Source organism: Mandrillus leucophaeus, unplaced genomic scaffold (genome assembly GCF_000951045.1).
Source record: "Mandrillus leucophaeus isolate KB7577 unplaced genomic scaffold, Mleu.le_1.0 Scaffold207, whole genome shotgun sequence".
Classification (NCBI taxonomy): Eukaryota; Metazoa; Chordata; class Mammalia; order Primates; family Cercopithecidae; genus Mandrillus; species Mandrillus leucophaeus.
Genome location: NW_012102110.1, coordinates 4,090,935 through 4,118,187, shown reverse-complemented (window position 1 = coordinate 4,118,187; position 27,253 = coordinate 4,090,935). Strand labels below are relative to the sequence as shown.

The window sequence follows — 27,253 nt, the reverse complement described above, 5'->3', positions numbered from 1 at the left end:
ACAAAGACATGTGGTTTAAATTAGGCAGGTTAGATATTAGGTTTGCTAAATGCTTTAAGGTCATAAACTGCTTCTTTGACTTTTGAAAACTGTTTAACTTACTTACTTTGGAGCAGATTCTAGGTAAGGCTTGGGGACATGTGGTGTTAGCCAGGCCCCCTAGCTATGCTAGAAAGAGTCAGACCTTATCTGCACTTCTGTTCTGTGTCCTAGGATCCATACCTAGTACATAATTAGAATTCCTTACTTACCAAGGTTTTCCACCATAAGTAAAAGTTGCTAAGAGTTAACATTGTAATATGTAATTGAAGACTACTGAAGAAAGTTTTACATTACAGGTATGTAAGGAAAGTGAAATTTTTTTTGGTAAAAGATTGTAAGAAAGCATGAGAATGTGTATTTTTGACCTATATTAAAGGGGTATAGGAGTGTTTTAAGTTAAGTACGATAACGCTGAAGGTCTGAGCAAGTTGTACATTTGTAAAAAATTAATCTTGTAAAAAAAATCTGTGTGAACATATTGGCTAAAGTTAAAGGGATATTATTCAGTTTTTCCATAAATTGAACACTGCAAAAAATCACAACAGAGTTTCCTGAGAGCAATAATCTACTCTTTAACAAAAATTGTAAAGAGTTGTAAACAGTTTATGAGAATCATACCTTATAGTTATACTGATTACAATTAGATTTTATACTGATTAAATTTTATACTGATTAAAATTAGATTTGTTTACACAGTTTTATACTGATTAAATTTTATACTGATTAAAATTAGATTTGTCTATACAGTTTTATTAAGAATTGGGGTTAACAATAGGACACTACTGCAAAGGTGAAATTTGGCTTTTTTGGTAAAAAAAAAATCATATAGGAAGCACTGTCAAATATAAAATGATGCTTGGCTTTCTTTGGGCTATATTTGTATAAATGTTACTGGCATGTGTTCCAAAATTATGGGAAACAACTATAATTCTGATATAACTTAGTGTACGTTATAATTGTTATATAAAATTGTTATGTGCCACAGAAGTAACCAAAATCCCCAGTCAATTATGGCTTTAACAGAGGCTGCTATAAGGCATTTTTGTCATCCAGAGACAACTGTCTGGTTTTAATCAAAAGGTAATTTTTAATCGGCTATAGGACTTTGACAGGTGCTTTTCAATGTAGGTTTCCGCTAACTTTGGCAATTGTGACATTAAAATAGAGGAAAGAAATTTTCAGGACTCTCATGAAGAGCTGGAGTGTTCGTGGATATCAAATAGGGCAAGCGTTAACTACATGAACTGAACTAACAGAAGACTGAAGTAATTTCTTTTATTTTTTGTTTAAAATGTTGCTTATCCTTTGTTTTATTTTTTAGAGTCAAGAAAACTTTTCTTTTGAGCTGCTTTGAGCTTTTCTTTGAGCTGTTTAACAATTGAGTAAAGTACATTACTGTGAATAAAATTTGGAGCCTATTTGTTTCCGATTTCTCCAGAATTTGGAACCTATTTGTGAATATTCTCAACTTATGGCAATATAGTTATTTGCATAAGTGGAATACGAGTGTTTTCTTTTGCAACAGGACACAACTGGATAAACTGATTATTTTACCAAGGCTTTGGCTGGAATAGTGTGCTTTCCTTTAAGGAATCAAACTTGACTTATAAAGCCAATAAAGGCCCTTGGGAAAACTTGCCTCATACCTTGTTTATGCCAGGGTTCCTGACCTGTGGTAAGTAAAGAATGTCACTTTCTGACAGGCCCAGGAGCCCCAAATTATCTTGGGACCTCAAGAGGAGAGGAATTTATCCAATTCATATTTTAAAGTCTTATCTGAGTTTCCTTATAAAACAGAGTTCCATCAAAGCCAGTTTTTAAAAGTCCATGTGAAAAATCATTATTCTTGCTGTATTTTATACAGATAATCAGGCCAAGTATAAAAAAGCAAATCAGTCCTATCATGATTTGTCTTTAGTAAAAATGGGAGACTGGAGAGAGAAAAAAAAATTATGTTTCAAAAACTATGGTACACTTGTTATTAGGTGTTTTTGAGTGTTTTTCTCATCAGTTGTTTTTGAGTTTTTTCCCTGCAATTTAGACTAACCCTGCTTATTCCTGTGAACCAACCAGTAATTTCCAGCTGCTGCTCAGAAGAAACAAGAGGGATGGTAATGTGAAAATCTGGATCAGTATTCTAATTCTGGGCCGACTGGAATCAGCTTGGTTTCCAACAGTTGCCCAGTTCATGGGAAGTCTTCTTATTTAGTACTTGGGATAATTTTACTTATTTTGCTTTACTGTTGTGGAATATACTGCTGTTGCACTCTGTGTAGGAATACGAGGTAAGCTTACTGAATGTTTTATTAAATCGAACACTTACTAATCTTCCAGATATCACCTTTTTTCGGAACTGAGAGTTATGAATGGCCCTCATGATACTGACACTTTCTGACTGATCTCCTCTCTACCCGGAATATAAGAGACCCCAATAGATAGGCAGGAATATCATCATCCCTATTCAGCCCGAAGAAGTTATAGAAGATATCTATCTGTCCCTCTACAACCCTTAGAATTAAGGGTTCCCTTATAAAAGGGAGGGGGCAAATATGTCACAGGTGTTTTAACCAGAGGACTCTATCTTAAAAAGGCGCTGGGTAAAATGAGGCCAAGACCTGCTGGACTGCATTTCTAGGAGGTTAGGCATCCTAAGTCACAGGATGAGATGGGAGGTCAGCACAAGACACAGGTCACAAAGAACTTGCTGATAAAACGGCATGCAGTAGAGAAGCCGGCCAAAACCCACCAAATCCAACATGGTGACAAAAGTGACTTCTGGTTGTCCTCACTGCTCGTTATACACTAATTATAATACATTAGCATGATAAAAGATACTCCAAACTGTTCCATCAGTTTACAAATACCCTGGCAACAACCGAAAGTAACCCTATATGATCTACAAAGGGTAAAAACCCTTAGTTCTGGGAATTGCTCACCCCTTTCCCAGAAAGGGAATAATCTACTCCTCGTTTAGCATATAAATCAGGAAATGGCCATAAAAGTGGCCAACCAGGAGACTTTGGGGTTGCTCCGACTATGGAGTAACCATTCTTTATTCTTTTAACTTTTTTTTTTTTTTTTGAGATGGAGTCTTACTCTGTCACCCAGGCTGGAGTGCAGTGGCGTGATCTCGGCTCACTGCAACCTCCACCTCCTGGGTTCAAGTGATTCTCCTGTCTCAGCCTCCTGAGTAGCTGGGATTACAGGCGCCCGCCACCGTGCCCAGCTAATTTTGGTATTTTTAGTAGAGACGGGGTTTCACCATGTTGGCCAGGCTGGTCTCGAACTCCTGACCTCGTGATCCACCCACCTCAGCCTCCCAAAGTGCTGGGAATACAGGCGTGAGCCACCGTGCCTGGCCTTATTCCTTTACTTTCTTAATAAACTTGCTTTCACTTTACAAAAAAAAAAAACACAACTTTTTTTATATAGTGAAAACTGAAATGAACCAAGTATGCAACATGTGGGGAACACCTAAAAACAGTTGACCTTTGAACAACATGGGGTCTAGGGGTGCCAACCCCCATGTGGTCTAAAATCCGAGTATAACCTTTTTGAGTCTCCAAAAACACTAATAGCCTACCACTGACCATAAGCCTTACCAATAAAAACAGCTGATTAACATATTTTGTATGTTATATGTATTAACACTGTCTATTTACAAAATGAATCATCTGTCTGAAATGGCAGGTAATTGCAGTTGCAGACCTCAATTTACAACACGTATTAAGGAATTCTTGGGAGCACTTCCAGCATCACTAGTGGCTCTTCTTATGGGTTTACCATATTGCATTAAAGACGATGAAAAAATATGGAGGCACCTCAAGAGCTAACATTTACTGAGAAATGCAATTTACTTGCTGGAGAGACAAACTGCTCATGTGGGGATGGTTAGTATCACATGGCCTTGCAAAACTTGAGTTCACAGTAACAGCAACAGGAAGTGGCTATGAAATTATTGTATTATATTGAATATATATATTGAAAATAATGGCAAAAACTGCAATTACTTTTGCACAACCTAATAGTACTACAATATGTACCACAGTTAATGTTATGTAATTATGATTTAATACTCATCTTTACATTTGTTTACATTTCTCTCAACTGCATGGTACCATGTATGGTCTCTGTGTGCTAAGTTTTGATAAATTTTAACCTCTGATAATAGATTTGTGTTATTTTATTGTAATAAATGACAATTTTTAAAAATCTGCATAAGTTGACCTGTGCAGTTCGGACCCGAATTGTTCAAGGGTCAACTACAAATTTATAGTATAATCATAAACTGTAATACCATATAGCTATTAAAAAGAATCAGGTACATATACCTTCATGGACACAGAAAGCCCTTGGGATAAACTGTTAAGCAAAAACTCAAGTTGTAAACAATTTGTATAATGTAAAAATTAGTAACACAAGTTGAGTCATTCTTGTCATACCCAACTAAAACAGAGTCAACAGGCCTGGGGGAAAAGCACTTAGGGCACAAAACATTTCTCCCAAAATGTAATTCTCTATAAGCCTGGCTGCTGAAACTGCCTGCTGTAACTGGAACTCTAGAACTGCTGTAACTGGAACAGAACCTGGTGCAACTCTAAGACCAGTGTTACCCATTGCCCTCACTTACCAATCAGAGCTTGACGGCTCCCCAAATCTAGTGCCAATGGACTTTCTTCAAGAGCCGTATGTAATATTTCTCCTTTTTTTATAAGACCGCTAACCTTCTCTTTTTTCTATGGACATACCAAACAATTGGTCTGCATGAATGCTACAAATTGCAATTACTTCCTCCCAAATAAAACATTTTGTTTTCAGAGATTTGTCTATTGACTCTAATGATAACATAACCCAATCATTATTTTTAAATATGTTCAATGTTAATGTTTTCTCCCACCCTCAAAATAAATAAAAAACTTTCCTGGGATTCTTTCTAGTAGATGAAAATAGGATTTCACTTTCCATGTTAGATACTTGTGTAATATGTGTGTTCTCTGATTACATATTACATTTGTAAATTGATAAAACAGTGGGTAGTGCCAACAGTATGCAGGGAGGGCTATAGATTCATCTGCCTGGATTTAAGTCCTGGTCCTACTACAACTACTATATGATCTGGGGAAAGTTACTAAACCTTTCTGTGGCCCGGTTTTCTCATCTACAATGAGGCTAATACAGGATTATTGTGAGATTTAAACAGTGTCTGACATTTAAGCACCTTAGCTCAATAAATATTGGTTGTTCCATCACCCAAGTTTATAATACACACTATAATCCAAACAGCTTTAAATAGTGCCATAAAATTAAGTCAAACAAATTACTGTCTTTAATTTGTGAATTATTTCATATGAAAATAACATATCTTAACTTATATGTTAATTGGCTATGTTTGATTTCTTTTCCAATAGAGTAAAATCTTCATTAAACCCAGTCAAAACAGAGTTGGATGGTTCGCTAATGGAACATGATCCCTCATGTTTATTAAAAATATTTGAAAATAGTCAATTTTCCTCAGCAGAAGTAGGGTAGATGAAAAGTCATCCTTCTTTGAATTTTTTTTTTTTTTGAGGTGGAGTCTCACTCTGTTGCCCAGGCTGGAGTGCAGTGGCACAATCTCGACTTACTTCAACCTCCATCTCCTAGGTTCGAGTGATCCTCCTGCCTCAGTCTCCCGAGTAGCTGAGATTACAGGTGTGCACCATCACTCTGGGCTAATTTTTGTATTTTTAGTAGAGACGGGGTTTCACCATGTTGGCCAGCCTGGTCTCGAACTCCTAGCTCAAGCGATCTGCTCACCTCGGCCTCCCAAAGTGCTGGGATTACAGCCATGAGCCACCACACTCAGCCTTTTCGATTGTTTTGAACATGAACTCTCTAATAGAGTGCTATGCAAATTTAAAAGCACAAAGTTTAAAGATTAATCTACACTGACCTTATAATACATTTTATTCAGCATAGACGTCATATCACCATAAGAAACTGTTCCTGACTTCATCACTGGATACCTATCTTGTACTCCCATGAGCCAGCCAATACCCAGTCCTCCAAAGATCATACCATTCTATAATAATTACCTACTTATTTGTGTTTCAAGCTAGACTCTTAAGTTGTTGAGGGCGCCTACAACATTTCCTGGCACGGAATAAGCACTCTTGTTAAATGACTGAATGAGTGGTGACACACAACTTATTTGTTAGGTTACTTTAAATTTTCTCTCTCATTCAAGAGGAAATTATGCAAGATTTGTTCGAAGCCTGTAGCTTTACTTCATCACTAAATAGTATACTACTAATTAAATCTAGAGTTTTATTTTTACATTTTCAAAAAGCAAGTAAATAACACAAATAAATTAACAGTCCCATCTTTGATTTACTCAACTGTTTAAAACAAAGTTTGCATCTCAATGCCAACAAAGGTGTGGGTAATATAAGCAAGGAAGACCATTTTTCAATGCTTTAAAATATGAGCACCTTTCTTTCTTTCTTTCCTTATCTATCTATCTATCTATCTATCTATCTATCTATCTAGACAGAGTCTATCTATCTATCTAGACAGGGTCTCGCTCTATTGTCCAGGTATCTATCTATCTATCTGTCTGTCTGTCTATCTATCTATCTATCTATCTATCTATCTAAACAGGGTCTCGCTCTGTTGTCCAGGTATCTATCTATCTGTCTGTCTATCTATCTATCTATCTTCTATCATCTATCTATCTATCTATCTATCTATCTATCTATCTACCTATTATCTATCTATTATCTATCTATCTATCTATCTATCTATCTATCTATCTATCTATCTATCTATCAAAACAGGGTCTCGCTCTGTTGTCCAGGCTGTAGTACAGTGGCCCGATCACGGCTCACTGCAGCCTCAATCTCCTGGGCTCAATGTATCCTCCTGCCCCAGTCTCCCAAGTAACTAGAACTACAGGTATATGCCACGAGGCCTGGATAATTTTTTTGTTTTTTGTAGAGATGGGGGTCTCCCTGTATTGCCCAGGCTGGTCTCGAACTCCTAGGCTCAAGCAATCCTTCTGCCTTGGCCTCTTAAAAGTGCTGAAATTACAGGCACATTCTTTCTAAAATAACTAAAACAACTAAAATACTAATAAAATTTAAATGTAGCAGGCAATAAAATCTAAGTGTAGGCAACAGATACAATAGTATATGTTTATTTTCTGAATAATACAAATTTCTAAAAGCATTATATAAGTAGGAATTAGAGTGGAAATTAAATTATTTCTAAGGGCCACACAAATAAATTTCCCTAGGTTTACAGAAAAACTAAATAACTGGGGGCTAAAGAACTATATGTTAAAACTATACATTAAAAACTCTAATAGAATATTCTCTTTTTAAAACCAATTTCAAGACTCGAGAATAAATATCGATTTTAGGGGTTGTTATGGATCGAACTGTGTCCCTCTCAGAAAGCTTTAAGTTCTAACTCTCAATACTTCAGAATGTGACCTTATTTGGAAATAGGGTTATTGAAGACATAATTAGTTAAGATGACGTCATACTAAAGTAAGGTATGCCCTTAGTCACTATCACTGGTGTTCTTATAAAAAGATGATGTGAAGACACAGAAAGAGAACAGCATGTGGAATTACACAGCTGCAAGCCAAAGTAAGCTGAAGATTGCCAGTGACACCCAGAAGCTAAGAAAAAGATATGACATATATTATCCCCTAAAGCCTTCCAGAGAACATGGCCCTATTGACACACTGTGAACTTTTGCCTCTAGAAATGTGACAGAATAAAATTCTATTGTTTTAAGCCACCTAGTTTGTGGTAATTTGTTATGGCAACCCCAGGAAATTAATACAAGGAATGACACATCACGTGCTTCCATAAATAGTGTAATATTAATTAAATCTACTGGTTCTATTGTGACTTTTTTCAAAGTGAGATGATATGGCTTGAAGATTGGTGTCCTCCCAGACACCTAACATCCACAGTGATACTATTAAGAGGTGGGGCCTTTGGGGAAGTGATTAAGTCACGAAGGCTCTGCCCTCATGAATAAGTGCCCTTATAAAAGAGGTTGAGGGGAGGTGTCTTGCCCCTTGCACTAAGTGAGGATGCAGCAGCAAGGGGCCATCTTTGAAGCAGAGAGTACACCCTCACTAGACACCAAATCTGCTGGTGCCTTGATATTGGGCTTCCCAGTTTCCAGAACTGTGAGAGATAAATTTCTAATATTTATAATCCCTTACTCAGTTTAAGGGATTTTGTTATAGCAGCCTAAACGGACTAAGACACAAAGTGAAAACTGCTTGGAAAACTTCAATACTTCACTTTGATTGGTAAATAAATATTAACAGTGAGCAGCAGAGGGCATCGCTGATCAGAATCTGGAGTTAAGATTGAAGAAATTATACAGTCCACCTCAAAGCTCCATTTCAGGCAATGGACAGTAAGCAGAACTGGTCACATTTATCAGTCCCAAATTTGAACAAATGAGTAAAAATATGAGAATTTTCTTGGACAGTTAAGAGAATTTAAATTTTCTGATGTCCATCTATAAGCAGTTTATATAAACTGAAAATATCCTTTATATATAAACAGCCACCCTGGCTAAGCAGCCCCCATACTCTCTCTTGCCACTATGGACTATACTGTTGCTTAGGCTTTCTTCATCTTACTCCTGTCCAAATATCTCTGTTTAATTTTCCTCTCCAAGTACTAGCTGGAAAATCTGTGGTGTCAAGAGAAGCAAGAAGGAAACTGAAAGAGGAGGTTGGGGTTGAGAATATGAATCTACAGGACAAAGGTGAAGAAGAAAACAACCTTCCTGCCATTGATACAGGATACCCAAACTAACTTCTCCTTTTAGCAAGGTAAGAGGAATCAGAAAGGACGCATGAATGAAGTGAGAACAAAAAAGAAAAGGGAAAAAGGAAGAAGAGTTATAAGGCGAGGGGCAGGTGAGATAAAGAAGAGAAACAAGAAGAAAAAAGTTAGCCCCTTCCTAACACTACTCCTCATTTCCTTCTTACTACCTTCAGAATTTCTTTTTAAAGTTCCATCCTCCCCTAGGGTCTGTCCTTCCAGATCATCCCTGCCCTAGGAGTTACTACCAGTTTTAGGACTTGGATGAATCCCTACACTTTCACCCCCATAGCTGACTGGCAGGGAAGAGCACAGGTACAAAAGAATTCCCTATATCAGCTTGCACATGTACAATAGAACGGGCTATGTCATTGCTATTCAAAGAAGAAATACTAAATTCATGGTCCCATTAAAATTATTACATACAGGCTGGGCGCCGTGGCTTACACCTGTAATCCCAGTACTTTGGGAGGCCGAGGCGGGTGGATTACCTTAGGTCAGGAGTTCGAGATCAGCCTGGCCAACATGGCAAAACCCCGTCTCTACTAAAAATACAAAAATTAGCCAGGCGTGGTGGCAGGCACCTATAATCCCAGCTACTCAGGAGGCTGAGGCAGGATGACCCCTTGAACCCGGAAGGCAGAGGTTGCAGTGAGCCAAGATCATACCACTGCACCACTGCACTCCAGCTTTGGTGACAGAGTGAGACTCAGTCTCAAAAAAAAAAAAAAAAATTACATATAACTGTTAGGTCCTGAGTACTATTAATCTTATAATTTAGGGCTATTATAGTTAAATAAAATTAGAGGGCTAGTCTGAAAGCAAAAGGTACTAATGAGTTATAATTCCCAATAATTGTACTACAAATTTAATCTGTTTCATAAATGGAATACCAATTCAACGCTCTAACTTATTGAAATAAAAATGAATGTATGAATACATCAACTTTAAAAGACTGATGCATATATATACATCCACAAACATACTTGTATCCCTAAAGGTTGCAATGCATTGGTGAAGAAAAAATGCAAGATTGATTGCAGCTATATTAGCTGTTATATAAATATGAACAAAATAATTTATGTTTTCATGCAGAAAAGAATGAAAGGATTCAGAGAAGAATGCTGTAACCAACCAGTTACAATGCAAAGAGGGAGTCAGGTAGACCCTAGAGGCAATGAGAGCAGTTAGGAATCTAATGCAATGCTCTGGGTGAAAAGTAATTATGGGCTATAAATAATCCCACAGATCCAAAAAAACACCCAAATGAAATAAATTAAAATCCTCTTAAACAGACTGACCCAGACATTCAAATGAGATTTACTAATTGCCAAAGAAAATAAGAGTTGCTGTTTAAAATGCTATTAGCCCAGATTTTACCTGTGCATCTGACTGTGTCATCTGCTCAGCTAAATGTAAACAAGAATGGAAGGAGAAAAGAATGTCTTCACACAAGCTAGTAATTATATCTTTGTGTTTCAAACGGCTTTTTATTATGGACTGGTGCTTAAGGCTCTGCCTAAATGAATAAAAAGAAAAGAATACAATCACCACAAGTAACACATCAAGTAACTTAGGACCACCACCAATATCTACCTTATAGAACATTTAAAAAACAATCACAAAGCATCATATATGACATAATATAAATAAGATATGCCTATTTACCTTTGAAGCGGGTATGTTTGTTTAAATAAGCTGCTAATTTTTTCTCTGTGTAAAATATTAATTGAATTCTTACTATGTACCAGGCACTCTACCAGGCCCTGGGGACAAAGGGGTCAAACAAACGGACACAATCTCTGCCTTACCTGCATGAAACTTGTGGTCCAGCATGAGAGAGAACGTTAAATAATTGTAAGAATAATTAATTAGGGCTGTGATTTGTCAAATGACAAAGTCTAAGGTGCTACAATAGAGAGACCTAATCTAATTTATTCTTAGCGTAAGGATATCAAAGAATGTTATCATGAAGATACAACTCTTAAGCTGAGAACTGAAAGACAATAAGCAGGAGTTAGCAAGGTATACAATAGGAGAGAGAAGCATCCTAGGCAGATGGAAAAACCATGAAAAGGCTCTGGGACAGGAGAGTTTGGTATGTTTAAGGAACTAAGAGCAGGGAGAGAGCAGCATGAGACAGGCTGGTGAAGGAGGTAGCGTCCAGAGAGGATTAGGTTGTTATTCTTAGTAAAATGGGATAGATGTTAAGCAATAGAGTGACATGAACTGATTTGCTTTTTAAAAGATCATTCTGCTGGGTATAAAATGAACTGGAAGAGGGTAAGAGTGGAAGATATTCAGTGGTGATGACAGCGATGTGGCTAATTCCTTGAGCATTAACTATGTGTCGTGCACAGTTCTAAGCATTTCAGTGATGAACTCAATTCTCACTATAACCCTGTCAAGAAGGTGCTATTATTATTTCCATTTTCAGATGAGCAAACTAATGTTCAGAGAAATTAACCAAATAGCCCAAGGGCTCAGAAGGAGTAAATGATTTCAGAATGGATTTAAGCACATGTGACACAGCTTCCAGGCAACACTCTTAACCACTGAATGGCAACTTAATGTCCTGGTAATAGAAGAAAAGCGCCTAACACCTGAAAATACACCGACCTTTAATGTTTTATGTATGTGTATAAAGTAGATATTCTTAACCATTTTTACATCTCAACTACATCTCCTCTCACCCCTAAGAATCTGATGAATGCTATAGGCACTATCCCTGGTGACCCGTTATAATGCTTCAGTTTCAGAAAGTTAAAATTACTGTATAAATGGAATTAAGTGTGAACAACTTAAAAGTACCTAATGAAAAGATTATATTCGGTTCTAATTATAGTTACCAATTTATCTAATCCTAGAAATAGGATACTTGAGAGCTGGTTAAACAACAGTAGCAGCAGGAAAGTGGTTAAGTTCTAGTCTGGCCCATAGCCCATTATTTCTGAAGTACTAGCTAACTAGAAAAAACACTTTTTTTATTTTTAGAGGCCACAGGGTAAAGAAGTCCAATTTGGCTTGAGAGTTACATGTATAATATCTGGATTATCAGACAGCAGTGTCAGTGAACATTAAATTCACACAAAATGTTTCAAATGCAATCTAAAGAATCATGAATAATTAAGATTGGGGAATATGGAAAACATTTTCTAAAAAGTAAAAAATAACAAACAAACTTACTTAATTATAAACTTCCAAGTATTGGCATGAAATGCATGGTCCATACTGGAAATAACAGAGCAGATATCCAATAAAGAATGAATAACTGCAAAGAAAGATAACAGAACTTTTAAGACATCCAAATATCATGGGGGTGAGTTTCTCCCATAATTAACACTATCTACTGAACAATTTCAACATTTGATTGAATTAAAATAGGTAACACAGTTTGGAAATAGTTGTGTCAAAAGAATTATTTAAACTATTTAAGTGTCACACTTGTTACGGTTTTTATACCTATTGGAAATTAACTTTTGAAGTTTATACCTACCTGATGACCTAAATAAAACTAAAAATGTTCAGTGGAATAAAAGTTGTACCCTATTATAACTGAAATATTCTACAGATATAATTCTAATCCAAAATGACAAAACAAATTGCTAAGGAAAGAAAACCTAAAAAGGAAGAATTCAAATTAATTTCCATGGTATTCATGCAAGGCTTTTACTCAGCCTGTGGTAGACTACTTATAAAAATGGCCACAATGACTGCCCTTTGTGAATCCACACTTTTCCACAATGACTCTGGGCTAAACCCTATGACTTGCTTTGGCCCGGGGGACAATAATAAAATTAAGGCAAGCAGAAACTTGGAACGTGCTAGCATACAGGGACCTGCTCACTCTTGCTATTCTTAGAAACCCTGAAACCACTGGCATCAGGTATCTGAGATGTGGTGAGCCTGCTGAATGATGCACACGGCTTTCTCAAGTACTTCTGCCTCTGCCAACAGCCAGATGTGAATGAAGTCGCTAAAGTCACATGGGTGAGCTAGTGCCCCAGGTGGATCAGAGAAAGTTGTATCAGGGGATCCCACCCTAAACTGCAGACTCACAGAATCATGAATAAATAAAATAGTGAATAAATAGACTTTGAGAGGGTGTGTTGCAGAGCGACAGGGCCCTGATACATTGCACAAAACCAAATTTCTCTCTTTATACCAAAGTTTTGAATGCAAACTTTGCCCTTATATTGTTTTTCAAACTCTTGTTCATAATCCATTAATGAGTGATAAAATCAATGAAGTGTGCTACAACCAGCAATTCTTTAAAAATAAACTAGTATTGGCCAGGCAAGGTGGCTCATGCCCGTAATCCCAGCACTCTGGGAGGCTGAGGCAGGTGGATTACCTGAGGTCAGGAGTTCAAAACCAGCCTGGCCAACATGGTGAAATACAAAAATTAGCCAGGTGTGGTGGTGGACGCCTATAATCCCAGCCACTCGGGAGGCTGAGGCAGGAGAATCGCCTGAGTCCGGGAGGCGAGGTTGCAGTGAGCCAAGATTGCGTCACTGCACTCTAGCCTGGGCGACAGAGGGAGACTGTGTCAAAAATAAATAAATAAATAAAAATAAACTAGTATAAAGTGCATTACATGTAAAATGAGTATACTTCATTATAATATGAGAATAGACATATTTACATACACATATGCACATATTTATATGTATTCTGGAAGGAAATATAAACTGCATCTCAATATGAGTTATGGTTTAAAAAATGTGAAAGTTATTGTCTCTGAATATGGTCAACCTCAGAGAACATAAAGTTATATAAGTTAATCATTGTGGAGAAATTACAGTAACTGAATACGCAAATCTAGGTTAAGGTACCCAAAATAAATTTTACAAATCCCAAATTTAAAGATTAAAATGTATTTGGTAAGATTTAAATCAATGTTAACGCATAATTAGTAAGAAAATAACAGGAATCATTAGAGACAATTTTAACTGATATATGATTTACAGTCACCATATACTAAGCAGAAAGTTTTCTTCACTCACCTATTACCATATTCAAAATATCATCATTCTCATCTACTGAAGGGTCCATGCAAACCATGTCCAGCAGTTCCATTAGCTGCTTTTGAAGAGAATAGGCCTCCTTGAAAAGAGCCTGAAGAAGGTCTGAAACTAGGTGTAAACGCCCAGAATACACAGATTCACTATTCTGATTACGGATAAATAAAAATGAGAGAAAAAACAAATCATAAAAAGCTCAAGAACCAAATTTACTTTAACTCATACTATTAGAAATCATAAATTTACTGAATTACACATTGATTGTTTAGTGAACATCCATTAAATATAGTGTACTTCAAGAGATGCAAGCATGTATAAAATATTATTTGACTTCCATGATCTTACAAATACAGAACTAAAAGAAAGGTAACATTAGGCCAGGTGCATGACATTTTTAGCATCCTATCAGCAAAGAGAGGTATTAATTAACTAGCTATTTTCATTTGCTCAGCAAATAGCAATATTAAAACTGTCTGAACCCCATAAATTCTAGGCAAGCTTTTGTGCCTCAAGGCTACCTTTGGAATGCAGAGATGGACTAAACAAGGATTAATTTCCCTTTATAAAAGGAAGTTCTGACATCTAATCATAATGGTAACTGAATATTGATCAATGCAACATGACAGAACTATTTCAGGATCCCTGTGTCTGTCTCAACATAAATTCTTAAAATTTCTTCCTTTATAGAGGGGAAATAAAATAAAACTAAAAACCCCCAAAAAGCCACTTTTAATGACTTCCTTATAACCACTTTTTTTGAAACAATTATTTACTTACATGTTCTTTATTGTATAGAAAAGTTTATTTCAATAATACAGACTAAAATGTAAAATCTTATACAAACATTATTTTACTCAGCCCCTATGCACATTGATTATATACCATTCAAAGTATAATTAGACCTTTACTCACCTTACAATGCACAAATGTGCTTTTAATTACATGAAGGACTGAGGAGGGGAGACTCTGAATATTTTCCAAAATGATGGATTCCTGTGTGGCACAGACATGCTGAACACATCCTGTAAGAGCTCCTAAGAGCTGCACCATTGTCTGTGAATAAGGAAGGAAATTTCATTCAGAATATATTTTTTGTGCACTGAAAAGGTATTAGTCAGTATGCTGGGTGCTACAAATACAGCAATGAACAAGACACAGTCTGTTCCTCTTTTCACAGAACTTTAGTCTATCAGAACTACAAATACTGGAACAACTGTCTAGCCATTTAGAATCCTAACCCAAACTTCAAAACACATGGCAGGTGTTCTACACATATACCTTGAAAATACAGGTCGGGTAGGCTGAGAACGGTGTTTCACGCATGTAATCCCAGCACTTTGGGAGGCCAAGGCGGGCGGATCACGAGGTCAGGAGATCAAGACCATCCTAACACAGTGAAACCCCGTCTCTACTAAAAATACAAAAAATTAGCCGGGCGTGGTAGCGAGTGCCTGTAGTCCCAGCTACTTGGGAGGCTGAGGCAGGAGAATGGTGTGAACCGGGGAGGAGGAGTTTGCAGTGAGCCAAGATCACACCACTACACTCCAGCCTGGGTGACAGAGCGAGACTCCGTCTCAAAAAAAAAAAAAATACAGGTAGGGTAAGCTAGCTTGATGACTTGTCTTCTTATAAGAGTTTATTATTCAGAATTCATGTTTCTATATTCACGTCTTTAATTCTATACATTTAATTCCAACATTATACCATTACATAAGAATACATGGCTAATCAGTATCAGTATAAAAATTTTGATATTCTTTAAACTCCCTCTCTCTCCTGCTTTCTAATACATTTGACTTACCTGTAAAATATTCCTTAAAGTAGTCTGGATTTCCAAATTTTGGCTTGACAGTCCTCTGGCTTGACTGGTTAATTCATATACCATGTCATCAAATAATTTCACAGTCTGTAAAAACAAATCAAGTAATAAACAGTAATAAGAGAAATCACTAGAAAAGACAAGACAAAACTTTACAGAGAAAACGCAATACGATAATTTGATTTTGCACTTAGTAACATCTACGGGCTGTCATCTAGCTTAACAATTGTACCTAATTAAGCACAAAATATAGAGAAAAGGTACTTTTACAATATAATTCCCCCCAAAAGCCTCAAACAGAAATTTATTTTCCATTTCTATGGTTTGGATCTATTTAATAGCATCAATTTTTAAAAAAAATCACTCAAAGTTCACGTTTTAGAGATGCAAGAAATAAAAGTATTACTTTTGCCCAATAAATTTGACTGTCTTGAAGAGTCCACATTCGTATGGCCATTTACAACGGTATTTTCTGGAAGGAATTTGCACTGAATCTCCTAATCACTACTTGCTTATTTTCTAACCAGTTTCCTTTTTGACCCAATTCAAGATAACCTTCCTGAATTAAGAGTATAGTATATGACCTTACAACTAAGCTTTTGGTCTGTGAAAAGTTAGCCACCCTAAGATCTTAATACTTGGATCTTTCTAACAATTTAAATGACCTAAACATTACAAGAATAGCAACATAGTCAACAATACAATGTAGTTAAAGAAGATACTGTTTCCCGTAGGCCTGTTAACATTCAACATCTATTTTTATCTATGTAATAGTTGAATCTTTTTCTGGTGGTCAAGAACAAATTCTAAGAAATATTTCAGATAGAGAATCATCAAGTGACTATGAGTACAAGAAACCTGAAAGATTATGTTTAAAAGCTAAAGTTAGAAACCCATTTCAATAAGAGATTAATTACAAATAATGTTTCATTTTGGCACCAAAGTATCTTTGGTTGCCTCCATTTAAAACAAAAAAAGTATGCTTGTGCTTTTCAGAGAAAACGTATACCATATATATCTAAAAAGTAATAACGTAGTCTGTGAATTTAATGTTTTATCTTAGTTACTTGATTTTGCCAATATTCCCGCTTTTTTTTTTTTTTTTTTTTTTGGAATTCAGGGTTTCACCCAGGCTGGAATACAGAGGCTTTAAAATACACGAACATTTAAAATTGACTACAAATAATTTAAAATCAATTAGCAAAAGACTCATACAATCTGAAAATAAAAATTTTTTCTTTTTTTTTTGAGACGGAGCATCGCTCTTATTGCCCAGGCTGGAGTGCAATGGCGCGATCTTGACTCAATGCAACCTCTGCCTCCCAGGCTCAGGCAATTCTCCTGTTTCAGCCTCCTAAGTAGCTGGGATTATAGGCACCAGTCACCATGTCCAGCTAATTTTTTGTATTTTTAGTAGAGACAGGGTTTCATCATGTTGACCACGGCTGGTCTCCAACTCCTGACCTCAGATGATCCACCCACCTCAGCCTCCCAAAATGCATGGATTGCAGGCATGAGCCACCACGCCCAGTCTATGACAGTTTTTAATTGCCTAATGATCACACTAACACGATTATAGTCTCACATGAGATCTATTTACTCCTTATTTTTATTTTGAATATATTTGATATATTAGAAAAACAGACCCATAATTAATGATAAATTATCTAAGACTGAGAGGTTAGATTCCTTATAACATGTACTTTCAGGTAATAGTATTATACCTTTGGTAACACTTGTGAAAAGAAAGTCTGTTCCAATGTCAGGTGGTTCATATGAGGTAAAAACATTTCTACAATAATTTTCAAAATTTCTGTAAAGCAAATAACATATTTTATAAAAATATTGTCATGTCAGTCAACAAAGGCCACTGCCCTTTATTAAATGCAAGAATACTACCAATCTAAAGCTTGATATACTTTCAAAACACCACATTCTATGTAGGGAAACTATTAAGTAATAGCCAAAAAAAAGAGAGACAGCGACAGAGAAAGGAAACAACCTACATATCCAACAACTGTGGACCAGTTGAATAGGTGTCTGTATATCTATTGAATAGGATCTGCCATCATTAAAATGACATTTTAAAACATGAAAAATGTTCAAAATGTAGTTAAACAAAAAGTTTCCAAAATATAACACCAATTTTAATATAAACATGTACAAAGAATGATGCATAGGCTGGCAGGAACATATGGAAATGAGATGAGACTGTTCTCATCAAAATCTTAACCATTTCAGATTAGATGTTTTGTAATCTTTTCTGTTTTTCTATGTTTCATATTTTCCACAATGAACATGAATCACTTCTATACTCAAGATAAAAAAAAATTTACTCAAAAAAAATTATGCCATGCATGGTGGCTCATGCCTGTAATCCCAACACTTTGGTTAGCTGAGGCAGGAGGACTGCCTGAGCCCAGGAGTTAAAGACCAACCTGGGAAACATGACAAGACCTCATGTCTACCAAAAAATAAATATATAAATAGAAAATTAGCCAGGCATGGTAGCACGTACCTACGGTCTCAGCTACTTGGAAGGCTGAGGTGAGAGGACTGCTTGAGCCTGGGAGATGGAGGCTGCAGTGAGCTGTGTTCGCACCACTACACTCCAGTTTTGGTGACAAAGCAAGACCCTGTCCCCTAAAACAAACAAACAAAAAAGTAGGCCAAGCATGATGGCTCAGATCTGTAATCCCAGCACTTTAGAAGATGGAGGCAGGAGAATAGCTTGAACCCAGGAGTTCAGGCTGCAGTGAGCTATGATCACACCACTGCTCTCCAGCCTGGGTAACAGAGCAAGATCTTGTCTCGAAAACAAAACAAAACAAAACAAACTTCGGGGCTAGGCTTGGTGGCTCATGTCTGTAATCCCAGTAGTTACAGAGGACAAGGCAGGAAGATCACTTGAGCTCAGGAGTTTTGAGACCAGCCGGGCCAACATGGTGAAACCTCATCTCTACTAAAAATACAAAAATTAGCCAGATGTGGTGAAGCATGCCTGTAATCCCAACGACTTGGGAGACTGAAGCAGGAGAATCACCTGAACCTGGAAGGTGGAGGTTGCAGTGAGCAAAGATCATGCCACTGCACTCCAACCTGGGTGACAGAATGAGACTTCATCAAAAACAAAGCAAAAAAAAAAATTAGGTCCCATTACACAATGTAGATTCAAATTATAAATGAATATTCCACAACCAAGTGAACTCTAAATAGAAAAGCTAACTCAAAATATGAGTAAACTGAGCAGTCTAAACTCTCTTCTGACTAAAAGAATAAATCTTGTCAAGTAAGACTGAAGAAGACATGAAAATGAGAAAGCCAACTTCCTCCAAATGATAAATTTGTTATCACCTAGACAATCAGCTTTTGACAATTTAGAAAGTATTTTCTAAATGACACTAAATATGTTAGAGACTGATAGTTATTCAGTGGTCTGTAAATCAGGTTTTACATAGGTCTAATCATAACGTTTAATATTTATAATTTTTTTATACATACATCATCAACAAAACACTTTTGGTATTTATCCAAAACGTAATTTAAAACTTTTAAGTGCTGGAATTTGAAGGAATTTGTTCATTTCAAGTAACTGAAGGTTATAAAGGCTGTAACATAGAAAACAGTTACATTTCAAGGGAATACAAAACTGTAGGACACATCCATTGAGGTATGTGGGGACTCGGACTTTAACATCAAATAATACAATTAAAACAATTTAACTTACGAACATGCTCAATCCAACTGTCAGAATGTTGAGACAATGAGTAGGATAATTAAGGAAGATACTAGTATCATAATAATAGAGTATTCATTATCAGAATAAACTTAAAAAAAAAAAAACCCTTTTGAAATTTAAGCAATGACCCATAAGAGATTGGAATTGGACTCAAATTACTGGCTTAATTTTGCTTTTAAAAACTTAAGATTAGGTAAACAGTATTGTGAAAATACATTAAAGAAATATTTTGAAAATTGCCCAAGGACAAACTTGCCTTTTCAAACTATGCATAGTCATGAAATATTTTTGACAGATGAGAAACAGTGCTACAGTAATCCACAGGTTTATGATTTATTTATTTTTTGAGAGAGGGTCTCGCTCAGGGCCAGGCGGGTGGCTCACGCCTGTAATCCCAGCAATTTGGGAGACCAAGGCAGGTGGAACAAGAGGTCAGGAGCACGAGACCAGCCTGACCAACATGGTGAAACTGTCCCTACTAAAAATACAAAAAAATTAGGTGGGCATGGTGGCGCGCGCCTGTAATCTCAGCTGCTAAGGAGACTGACGCAGGAGAATCACTTGAACCTGGGAGGCGGAGGTTGCAGGGAGCCGAGATTGCGCCATTGTACTGCAGCATACACGACAGAGGAAGACTCCGTGTCAAGAAAAAAAAAAAAAAAAAAAAAAAAAAAGAGGGTCTTGCTGTCACCCAAGATGGAGTGCAGTGACATGATCATACCTCACTGCAGCCTCAAGCTCCTGGGCTAAAGTGATCCTCCCATACCAGCCTCTCAAGGAGCTGGGATTACAGACGCACACCACCATGCCCAGTTTGTACTTCCAATTTCTATTACAAGAAATTTCTCTTTCCTCAACATTTCTATAGTACTTAATTTATACCTGTCTTGCGTCACTCATCACCTTTTATCTTATTTTCATATTACTTACATGTATCTATCTTACCAACCTTATTAGACTGAAATTCTTCTGCACATAGCAGCTTACAAATACATGACAACAAATTCTCCATATATACCATCAAAAATAATTGTTAGAAATGTTTTACTGTAACAACACTATAAGAATCATCAAAGAATGTCAACAAGAAAAATGAATAACCCGCCCGGGCGCGGTGGCTCACGCCTGTAGTCCCAGCACTTTGGGAGGCCAAGGCAGGCAGATCACAAGGTCAGGAGTTCGAGACCAGCCTGGCCAACATGGTGAAACCCTGTCTCTACTAAAGATTCAAAAAATGAGCCACGCATGGTGGTGCGTGCCTGTAATCCCAGCTATTCAGGAGGCTGAGGCAGGAGAATCACTTGAACCTGGCTGCTGTGAGCTGAGACGGCGCCATTGCACTCCAGCCTGGGTGGCAGGGTGAGACTCCATCTCAAAAAAAAAAAACAAAAAAGGAACCTATAATCCCACGACACTAATACAAGAATTCATTCCTCTTCTGAAATCTTATTTTCCACATATATTTTTACAGCAGCAATCAAAATGAGGTCATCATTAACTCAAATTTGAGTTCAGTAGGATAGAATTGGCCTCATGAAAAAATTTCAGTAAAGCTCAAATAATTGCTAGCTGTTCCAAAATTAGTCAGTTATGATTATGCAGACATGCAGGTAAGGCCTAGAAAATAATATGTAAAATGCAAAACATGAAAATGATTTTGGGGGGTAGTGGCATTGTAGATTTGTTGCAAATTTTTCATTTGTTAAAATAGTGAAGCTAAAATACTACCATAAGCTGAAAAAAAAGTATTGTCTAATTAGACTCTCAAGAATTTTTAAAACATGAAATATTTTTAGCCCTTTAATGAATGCTTACTATGTGTCAGGCACTGTTCTAGGTGCTGAGGATAACGCTGTGAAGAAAATCAACTTGCTGCTTTTATGAACTTTGCAACGTAATGTGTAAAAGTGGAAAATATACAAAGCAAACAAGAGCATTTTTTTTAACGATAATGTGCTTTTTAGAAAACTGAACAGGTCAATTGATACAAGTGTAAGACTGGGTTTGGGGGAACTACCTAAGATTGAAGGCTCTGAAAAAGCCCCTCTAAGGAGGTGACATTTGGGCCAAGATATAAACATGAAATATGCAAAAGGCTGGGAGAACCAGGCTGAGCACAAAGATCCTGAGGTAGGTGAGCCTAATGTATTCATGAATAGAGTGTAGTTAACTAGGTATGAGAGAAGGGCAAGGCTTAGATCACCTGGAGCCTTGAAGGTAAAGTGCTTTAAAAAGGGAAATTACGTGATCTGTGTTTTTCCCCTCTGAGCTTTCTTGTAATAATTATGAGTAGAAACAAGGAAACTATTAATACTCCAAGTGAGAGGGTGATAGGGGTTTGGAATCAGAGTGGTAGCAATGAGGATGGAAATAAATGGATTGATTCAAGACAGTTTGGAATCAGAAACAACAGAACTTACTGATCGGGTGTGTGAGAGAGACAGGATTCAAGGTTTCAGTTTGTGAAACCATTTACTCAGATGAGGAAAACCAGAGGAAGAAGTTCCGGCTTTTTTGAATATGTCGTTTGAAGTGCAAAGCTAGGTGGGAATGTTGACTTTCAACTTAATGAAGTCTCTCTATAAGCTTGTGGGGAAGGAGAGGAAACATGTTCCGTGTCTCTATTCTCCCAAAGGCTAACATCATGTCTCACACACATTATGCATGCAGTTTAAGTGTTTTTGAATGTTTTTAGGGTGGCTATTTGTTTTCAAGTTGAAACTCCTTTAAGACGGCAATTGTGTATCTACACAAAAACTTAAAAAGGGGGCCTTGGCACTTTCTGAGATTTTGCTAATGTCTAGGTGAATGACTTCTATGTGATTATATGGGGCTTTAGCTGCACAATATTTGTGCAGTGTTGAGACTGTCTCAAGTGAAGGTTACTTTTTTTCTTTTGAGTGTAATTGTATAAAGGTGGGCTCAAAAGTTGTGAAAAAGATACATATACATATGGTTTACCATGAAAAGGCTAGGATTCCAGGCACATTTACAACCACAAAGGCATGAGACCAATCAAGAATGTGCTGCACCTGGATGACAAAGGCGCTAAGCGCCTCAAATGCAACAGTCAAAAGCCAACAAGCGGAAGCAACTCTTTCAGAAAAAGACTCCAGCCCAGCAAGAGGAGTGAGAACTTGCCTCAAAAAAAAAAAAAAAGAAGAGGAGGAAGAAGAGGTCTGAGAGAGGAAGGAGGAAAATTATTTTTATTTACTGAACATCTTTTAAAGATTTCACACCACAGAACTGTGTCCTTCAATTCTTACAACGCTAAGAAAGGCATTATTCATATTCACCACCCTTTTTACGGGAGACAAAAGCTCACAGTATCTCGCTTTATCTCAACCTATTAAGAGCCAGAGCTATCCTCATACCCCAGGTCTGAGTCCTTGCCTCTCCCATTACCCACTACCAAAAGTATTTACACTTAATTGCAAGCAACGAGTACAGAAAAACTCAAAGAAGGAATGGAAGAAAACGCCACATCCACTGCTAAACCCTTAGGTCAGAACACGTCCGCGAGCCTTTCCAGGGCCAAAGCCTTAGATCTACCATGGTTGTCGCTTCCCCTCCAGTCCCTCGCTTTTCATCCCACTCACTGACAAAGAAAAGAAGGGGTTCACGCCGCGGTAATATAACCCAGCCTGACGGTGAGTCTGACGGCACAGAAGAGAGAGGTTCGCGACCCGCCCACACCCCTCTCTAGGTGGAAATGACAACCAAGGAAGGATATGAGGAGTCGGGGCAGGACGGATGGCAGTTCCCGGCGGCATAGTTCCTCTGGCCAGCTACTTAATTCTTCCAGGGGAACCGCGCTAGCCGGGACGGCGCGTTCCTGAGACATACTTTTGTCAAACAGCACACCTTCAAACCAATCCCGCCACAGCCCAGACCGGAAACTCACAGTCCCGCCACAGCCCAGACCGGAAACTCACAGTCCCGCCAACCCTTGCGCTCTCTCCGCCGGCTCCAGAACCATAGAGAGGAGGACGGCTGGTTTCTTGGTGAGCCCGGGTCCCTCAAGGCCGGAAAGAAAGTCGGGCTTCTCTAGCCTCCGGAGGACTCGACTCGCTGGTGCGCGATTTCAGTCCGGAGGAGGTGTCGTGAGGTGAGATTTTCAGACGCGCGATCCCAGGACGTGTCGGGAAGCTAGCATTCTCAGGTCTGGATCACTGTAAACATTACATTCAAATGGGGAGGTGAGGGCCAGAAGTCCCAGATTTGCTACCCATGGGGTTTTGAGATTGCACTTCTAGGGTCGGATTTGTCCTGGGACCTGCAGCCGGAAGTGACTCCGAGCCTTGCAGCGTGATGGGAGAGAAAAGAGGCGCGTTCCTAGCCGCTGGACTGGGTGATCCTCCTCTCCCCCGAATTGTAAATCTTGTGTAAAGGGAATAAAGATCCCACTTGCCAGAACTGTAAAAACAGAGGCAGATGGTATAGTGTCTAGCGCAGTGGATAGAAGATTCTCAATAAAGTTGCTTCTGATTTCTACAGGCCTCTCCAAACTGCTGCATTGCCCTAGTTTGCGTTCGCTCTGCCATCAAATTAGTCTTTACTAATTATTTCCAAATTACCCCCACTTCCATACACTTAGGGCTGCTGTTCTCGACTAAATGTTTGGAGTGAAGTCTTGGATGAATTTACACACACCAGACCATACCTATGCATGTTTTTTAAAGGGACGCCCACTTATCAAAATAAAATATTGTACGTCTTTTGTAAAAGACAGAAGTGAAATTATTCTGGAAGCTTAGGGGGTGAATATGGTTGGACACAGTCAAGACAGCTGAAAGATGGCAAGTAACTAGGCCGTCCTGTCTGAATATCTTGGACTTTATGTTTGTCCAGGTGGTGGTGGTGGTTGCTGCTGCTGTTCTTCTGTTTGTTTTTATAGCTGATTTTCTTCTCCCACTTTTGAACCCTTAAGGTGTATATGAGCGTCCAAATCTCTTTATCTCTCTCTCTTCCCCACAACTTTTTTAGAAAAGGCAACTGTATAGTGGGGCAGGGAGGGATTGGAGGTGGCTGTTTAATATTACACTTTAGTGAAATGTGCCATTTTGCTTTAATCATCATTTTCTTTCTGTTTTTTTTCCTTCCAGAGTTACATGGAAAGAGGACCGAAGACGTCTAAAAAGTAATTTGGAAATACCTCTAAATGTTTGTTACCATGTATAAGCTGCTAAAGAGAAATTGGGCCCAACAAAATTAATTGAATAATTGAGGCAGGTTTGTGTGTGTCATCAAATTCTATCCAGAAGTTGAAGAATCTGAATTTAACAATCGTGTGCATTTAATAAGAGGATGACCTTTCAGTTTAATTTCACTATAGAAGACCATCTGGAAAATGAATTAACACCCACTGGAGATGGAGCTTTGACCCTGGATTCCTCAAAAGAGCTGTCAGTCTCAGAAAGTCAAAAAGGAGAAGACAGGGACAGAAAATGTTCTGCAGAACAATTTGACTTGCCTCAGGGTCACTTGTGGGAACATAAGTCAATGGAAAATGCAGCTCCCTCTCAAGACACAGACAGTCCACTCAGTGCAGCCAACAATTCAAGTAACTTGGAGCCATATGGAAAACAGCCCTCCTTGAGAGCTGCTAAAGAGCATGCTATGCCTAAAGATTTAAAGATGTTAGAAAATAAAGTCATAGAAACATTACCAGGTTTCCAGCATGTTAACTTCTCAGTAGTGAAAACCATCTTGTTGAAAGAGAACTTCCCTGGAGAAAACATAGTTTCAAAAAGCTTTTCTTCTCACTCTGATCTGATTACAGGTGTTTATGAAGGAGGCTTAAAAATCTGGGAATGTACCTTTGACCTCCTGGCTTATTTCACAAAGGCCAAAGTGAAATTTGCCGGGAAAAAAGTCTTGGATCTTGGTTGTGGATCAGGTTTACTGGGTATAACTGCATTCAAGGGAGGGGCCAAAGAAATTCACTTTCAAGATTATAACAGTATGGTGATTGATGAAGTAACCTTAGCTAATGTAGTAGCTAATTCCACTTTGGAAGATGAAGAAAATGATGTAAATGAGCCAGATCTGAAAAGATGCAAGAAACCAAAAGTAACACAAGAACTATATAAATGCCGATTTTTTTCTGGTGAGTGGTCTGAGTTTTGTAAGCTTGTACTAAGCAGTGAAAAACTTTTTGTAAAATATGATCTCATTCTCACCTCAGAAACCATTTACAACCCAGATTATTACAGTAATTTGCACCAGACTTTCCTTAGACTGTTAAGTAAAAATGGACGTGTACTTTTGGCTAGCAAAGCACATTATTTTGGTGTAGGTGGAGGTGTTCACCTCTTTCAGAAGTTTATAGAAGAAAGGGATGTTTTTAAGACCAGAATACTCAAAATAATTGATGAAGGATTGAAGCGGTTCATAATTGAAATAACTTTTAAGTCTCCCGGTTAATATTCACTGAGTAACCAAAATGAAATAAACAGAGGACCAAAAATTTGAGTGTTTGATTTCTGTCTTGCTATTAATTTTTCTGAATTTTTGATGTTTGTTTAGTTTATCCAAATCATAAGTGAGCTGTGTTAGCAATCTTGTACTCACTAGGTGAAACTGAGAAAATATCCTTGTGCATTTGATGAGATCTCCTGGGAAATCATTTTGTAGCAAATTCTGGTATTCTCCATCTTCATTCTATTTGACCTTTTTACCATCTTTGACATTACATGAAATTGTACCCAGGAAATCCTGCCATTTCTTCTCTCAAGTCTGTGAATTTCTTCCTGCTCTTTGTTAGTTCCTGGTTCACGTGAAGTGTCTGATCAGATCACTATGCCATTAATATACATCACTAAATATTAGGTTTGAAGGCCTTAGGTAAATAGGAAGAGGTTTTTGTTTCATTTTGTTTTTATATTCATTTACCTTGTATAGTAAGGATCAGAATGGTGAGAATTTAACTAAATTCACATGGAGATGAGGAAATAAAGGGAATCTGTGATAGAGTATAAAAGTGATACAGAGAACTTGTACTACTTTAGGTTTACTCCTTATAGCCAAGTAAGAGATCCTGCAGTCTTGGTAGGAGGAAAAAGAAAAAGAAAGGAGAATTCCAGATTTGGAGGAGTATAGACTTCTCACCAGTTGTTAAATAGTAGGAAAGAAAGAAGAAAGTGTTTTGTTGATTCAAATGCAAAAATTTTCACATTTTACTTCATTGGGAATTGGGATCTGCCTTGCTCTCTATAACAACAGTAAAATTGACAGCATTTTTTTCTTTCTTGGAAGTAGCTAAAATAATCGGACGTCATGGATTCAATTAAAATGTGATATTTACTGGACATTTACGGTTAACTAGGTACTTTGTATAGCGTCTTGCATAATACTTAAAACCTTATGAGGTATATGTTATCTCCATTTTAGTAGTGATCATAATAGCTAACAGTATTTAGCATTTAGTGTAAACAGGGCAGAAGACCTTTATATATGTTAACATTAAATATTCATAACTGCCCTATAAGACTCCAAGAAGTTAATTGATTTGCTCCCAATCACATTTCTCACCTTGAGCCAGAATCTGAAGTCTTAAAAGTCTTTACACTCTTTCATCATCCAGTGGTCTCAACTCTACCAATGCCTATTTTCATCACAAATATTTCTTAGCACCCTCTTACTACTCTAGAATGAAAGTCATAGTTAAGGAAACTTACTTACATACATTATTAAAAAGTATATTCCTCGTTTATATATAATTATATGTGATAGTCACAACTAATATGAAGAAAGTAATTTATAATCAAATAATTTATATCTCATCAGATAA

At 37.4% G+C, this 27,253-nt stretch overlaps 2 protein-coding genes across 4 annotated transcripts in view; one reads left to right on the top strand and one right to left on the bottom strand.

Moving 5' to 3' along the window:
* Positions 1-23,363, bottom strand: part of LOC105539605 (chromosome unknown open reading frame, human C1orf112) — a 60,129-nt gene extending 36,766 nt beyond the window's left edge. The window contains exons 1-8 of the mRNA XM_011979957.1: positions 23,195-23,363; positions 19,450-19,476; positions 17,447-17,535; positions 15,705-15,809; positions 14,816-14,956; positions 13,886-14,051; positions 12,066-12,150; positions 10,260-10,398 (exon numbers count right to left, since the gene is read on the bottom strand). Of these exons, the coding sequence (XP_011835347.1) occupies positions 10,260-10,398; positions 12,066-12,150; positions 13,886-14,051; positions 14,816-14,956; positions 15,705-15,809; positions 17,447-17,535; positions 19,450-19,476; positions 23,195-23,234 (792 nt within the window). The 5' untranslated portion in view covers positions 23,235-23,363. The remainder of the gene's footprint in view (positions 1-10,259; positions 10,399-12,065; positions 12,151-13,885; positions 14,052-14,815; positions 14,957-15,704; positions 15,810-17,446; positions 17,536-19,449; positions 19,477-23,194) is intronic.
* Positions 23,364-23,462: 99 nt separating this feature from the next.
* Positions 23,463-25,930, top strand: METTL18 (methyltransferase like 18). 3 transcript variants are annotated; one of them, XM_011979954.1, is made up of 2 exons: positions 23,463-23,623; positions 24,567-25,930. In XM_011979954.1, exon 2 carries the CDS (start codon positions 24,769-24,771, stop codon positions 25,885-25,887), a length of 1,119 nt encoding a protein of 372 aa, XP_011835344.1. In that variant the 5' UTR covers positions 23,463-23,623; positions 24,567-24,768; the 3' UTR covers positions 25,888-25,930. The 3 variants fall into 3 exon arrangements, with proteins under 3 accessions (XP_011835344.1, XP_011835346.1, XP_011835345.1); XM_011979956.1 differs by having other exon boundaries at positions 23,538-23,569; XM_011979955.1 differs by lacking the exon at positions 23,463-23,623 and adding an exon at positions 23,779-23,835.
* The last annotated feature ends 1,323 nt before the right edge of the window (positions 25,931-27,253 follow it).

Excerpts from the sequence above, each read along its gene's own strand:
- METTL18 (XM_011979954.1), top strand. The coding sequence starts at position 24,769 with ATGACCTTTCAGTTTAATTTCACTATAGAAGACCATCTGGAAAATGAA.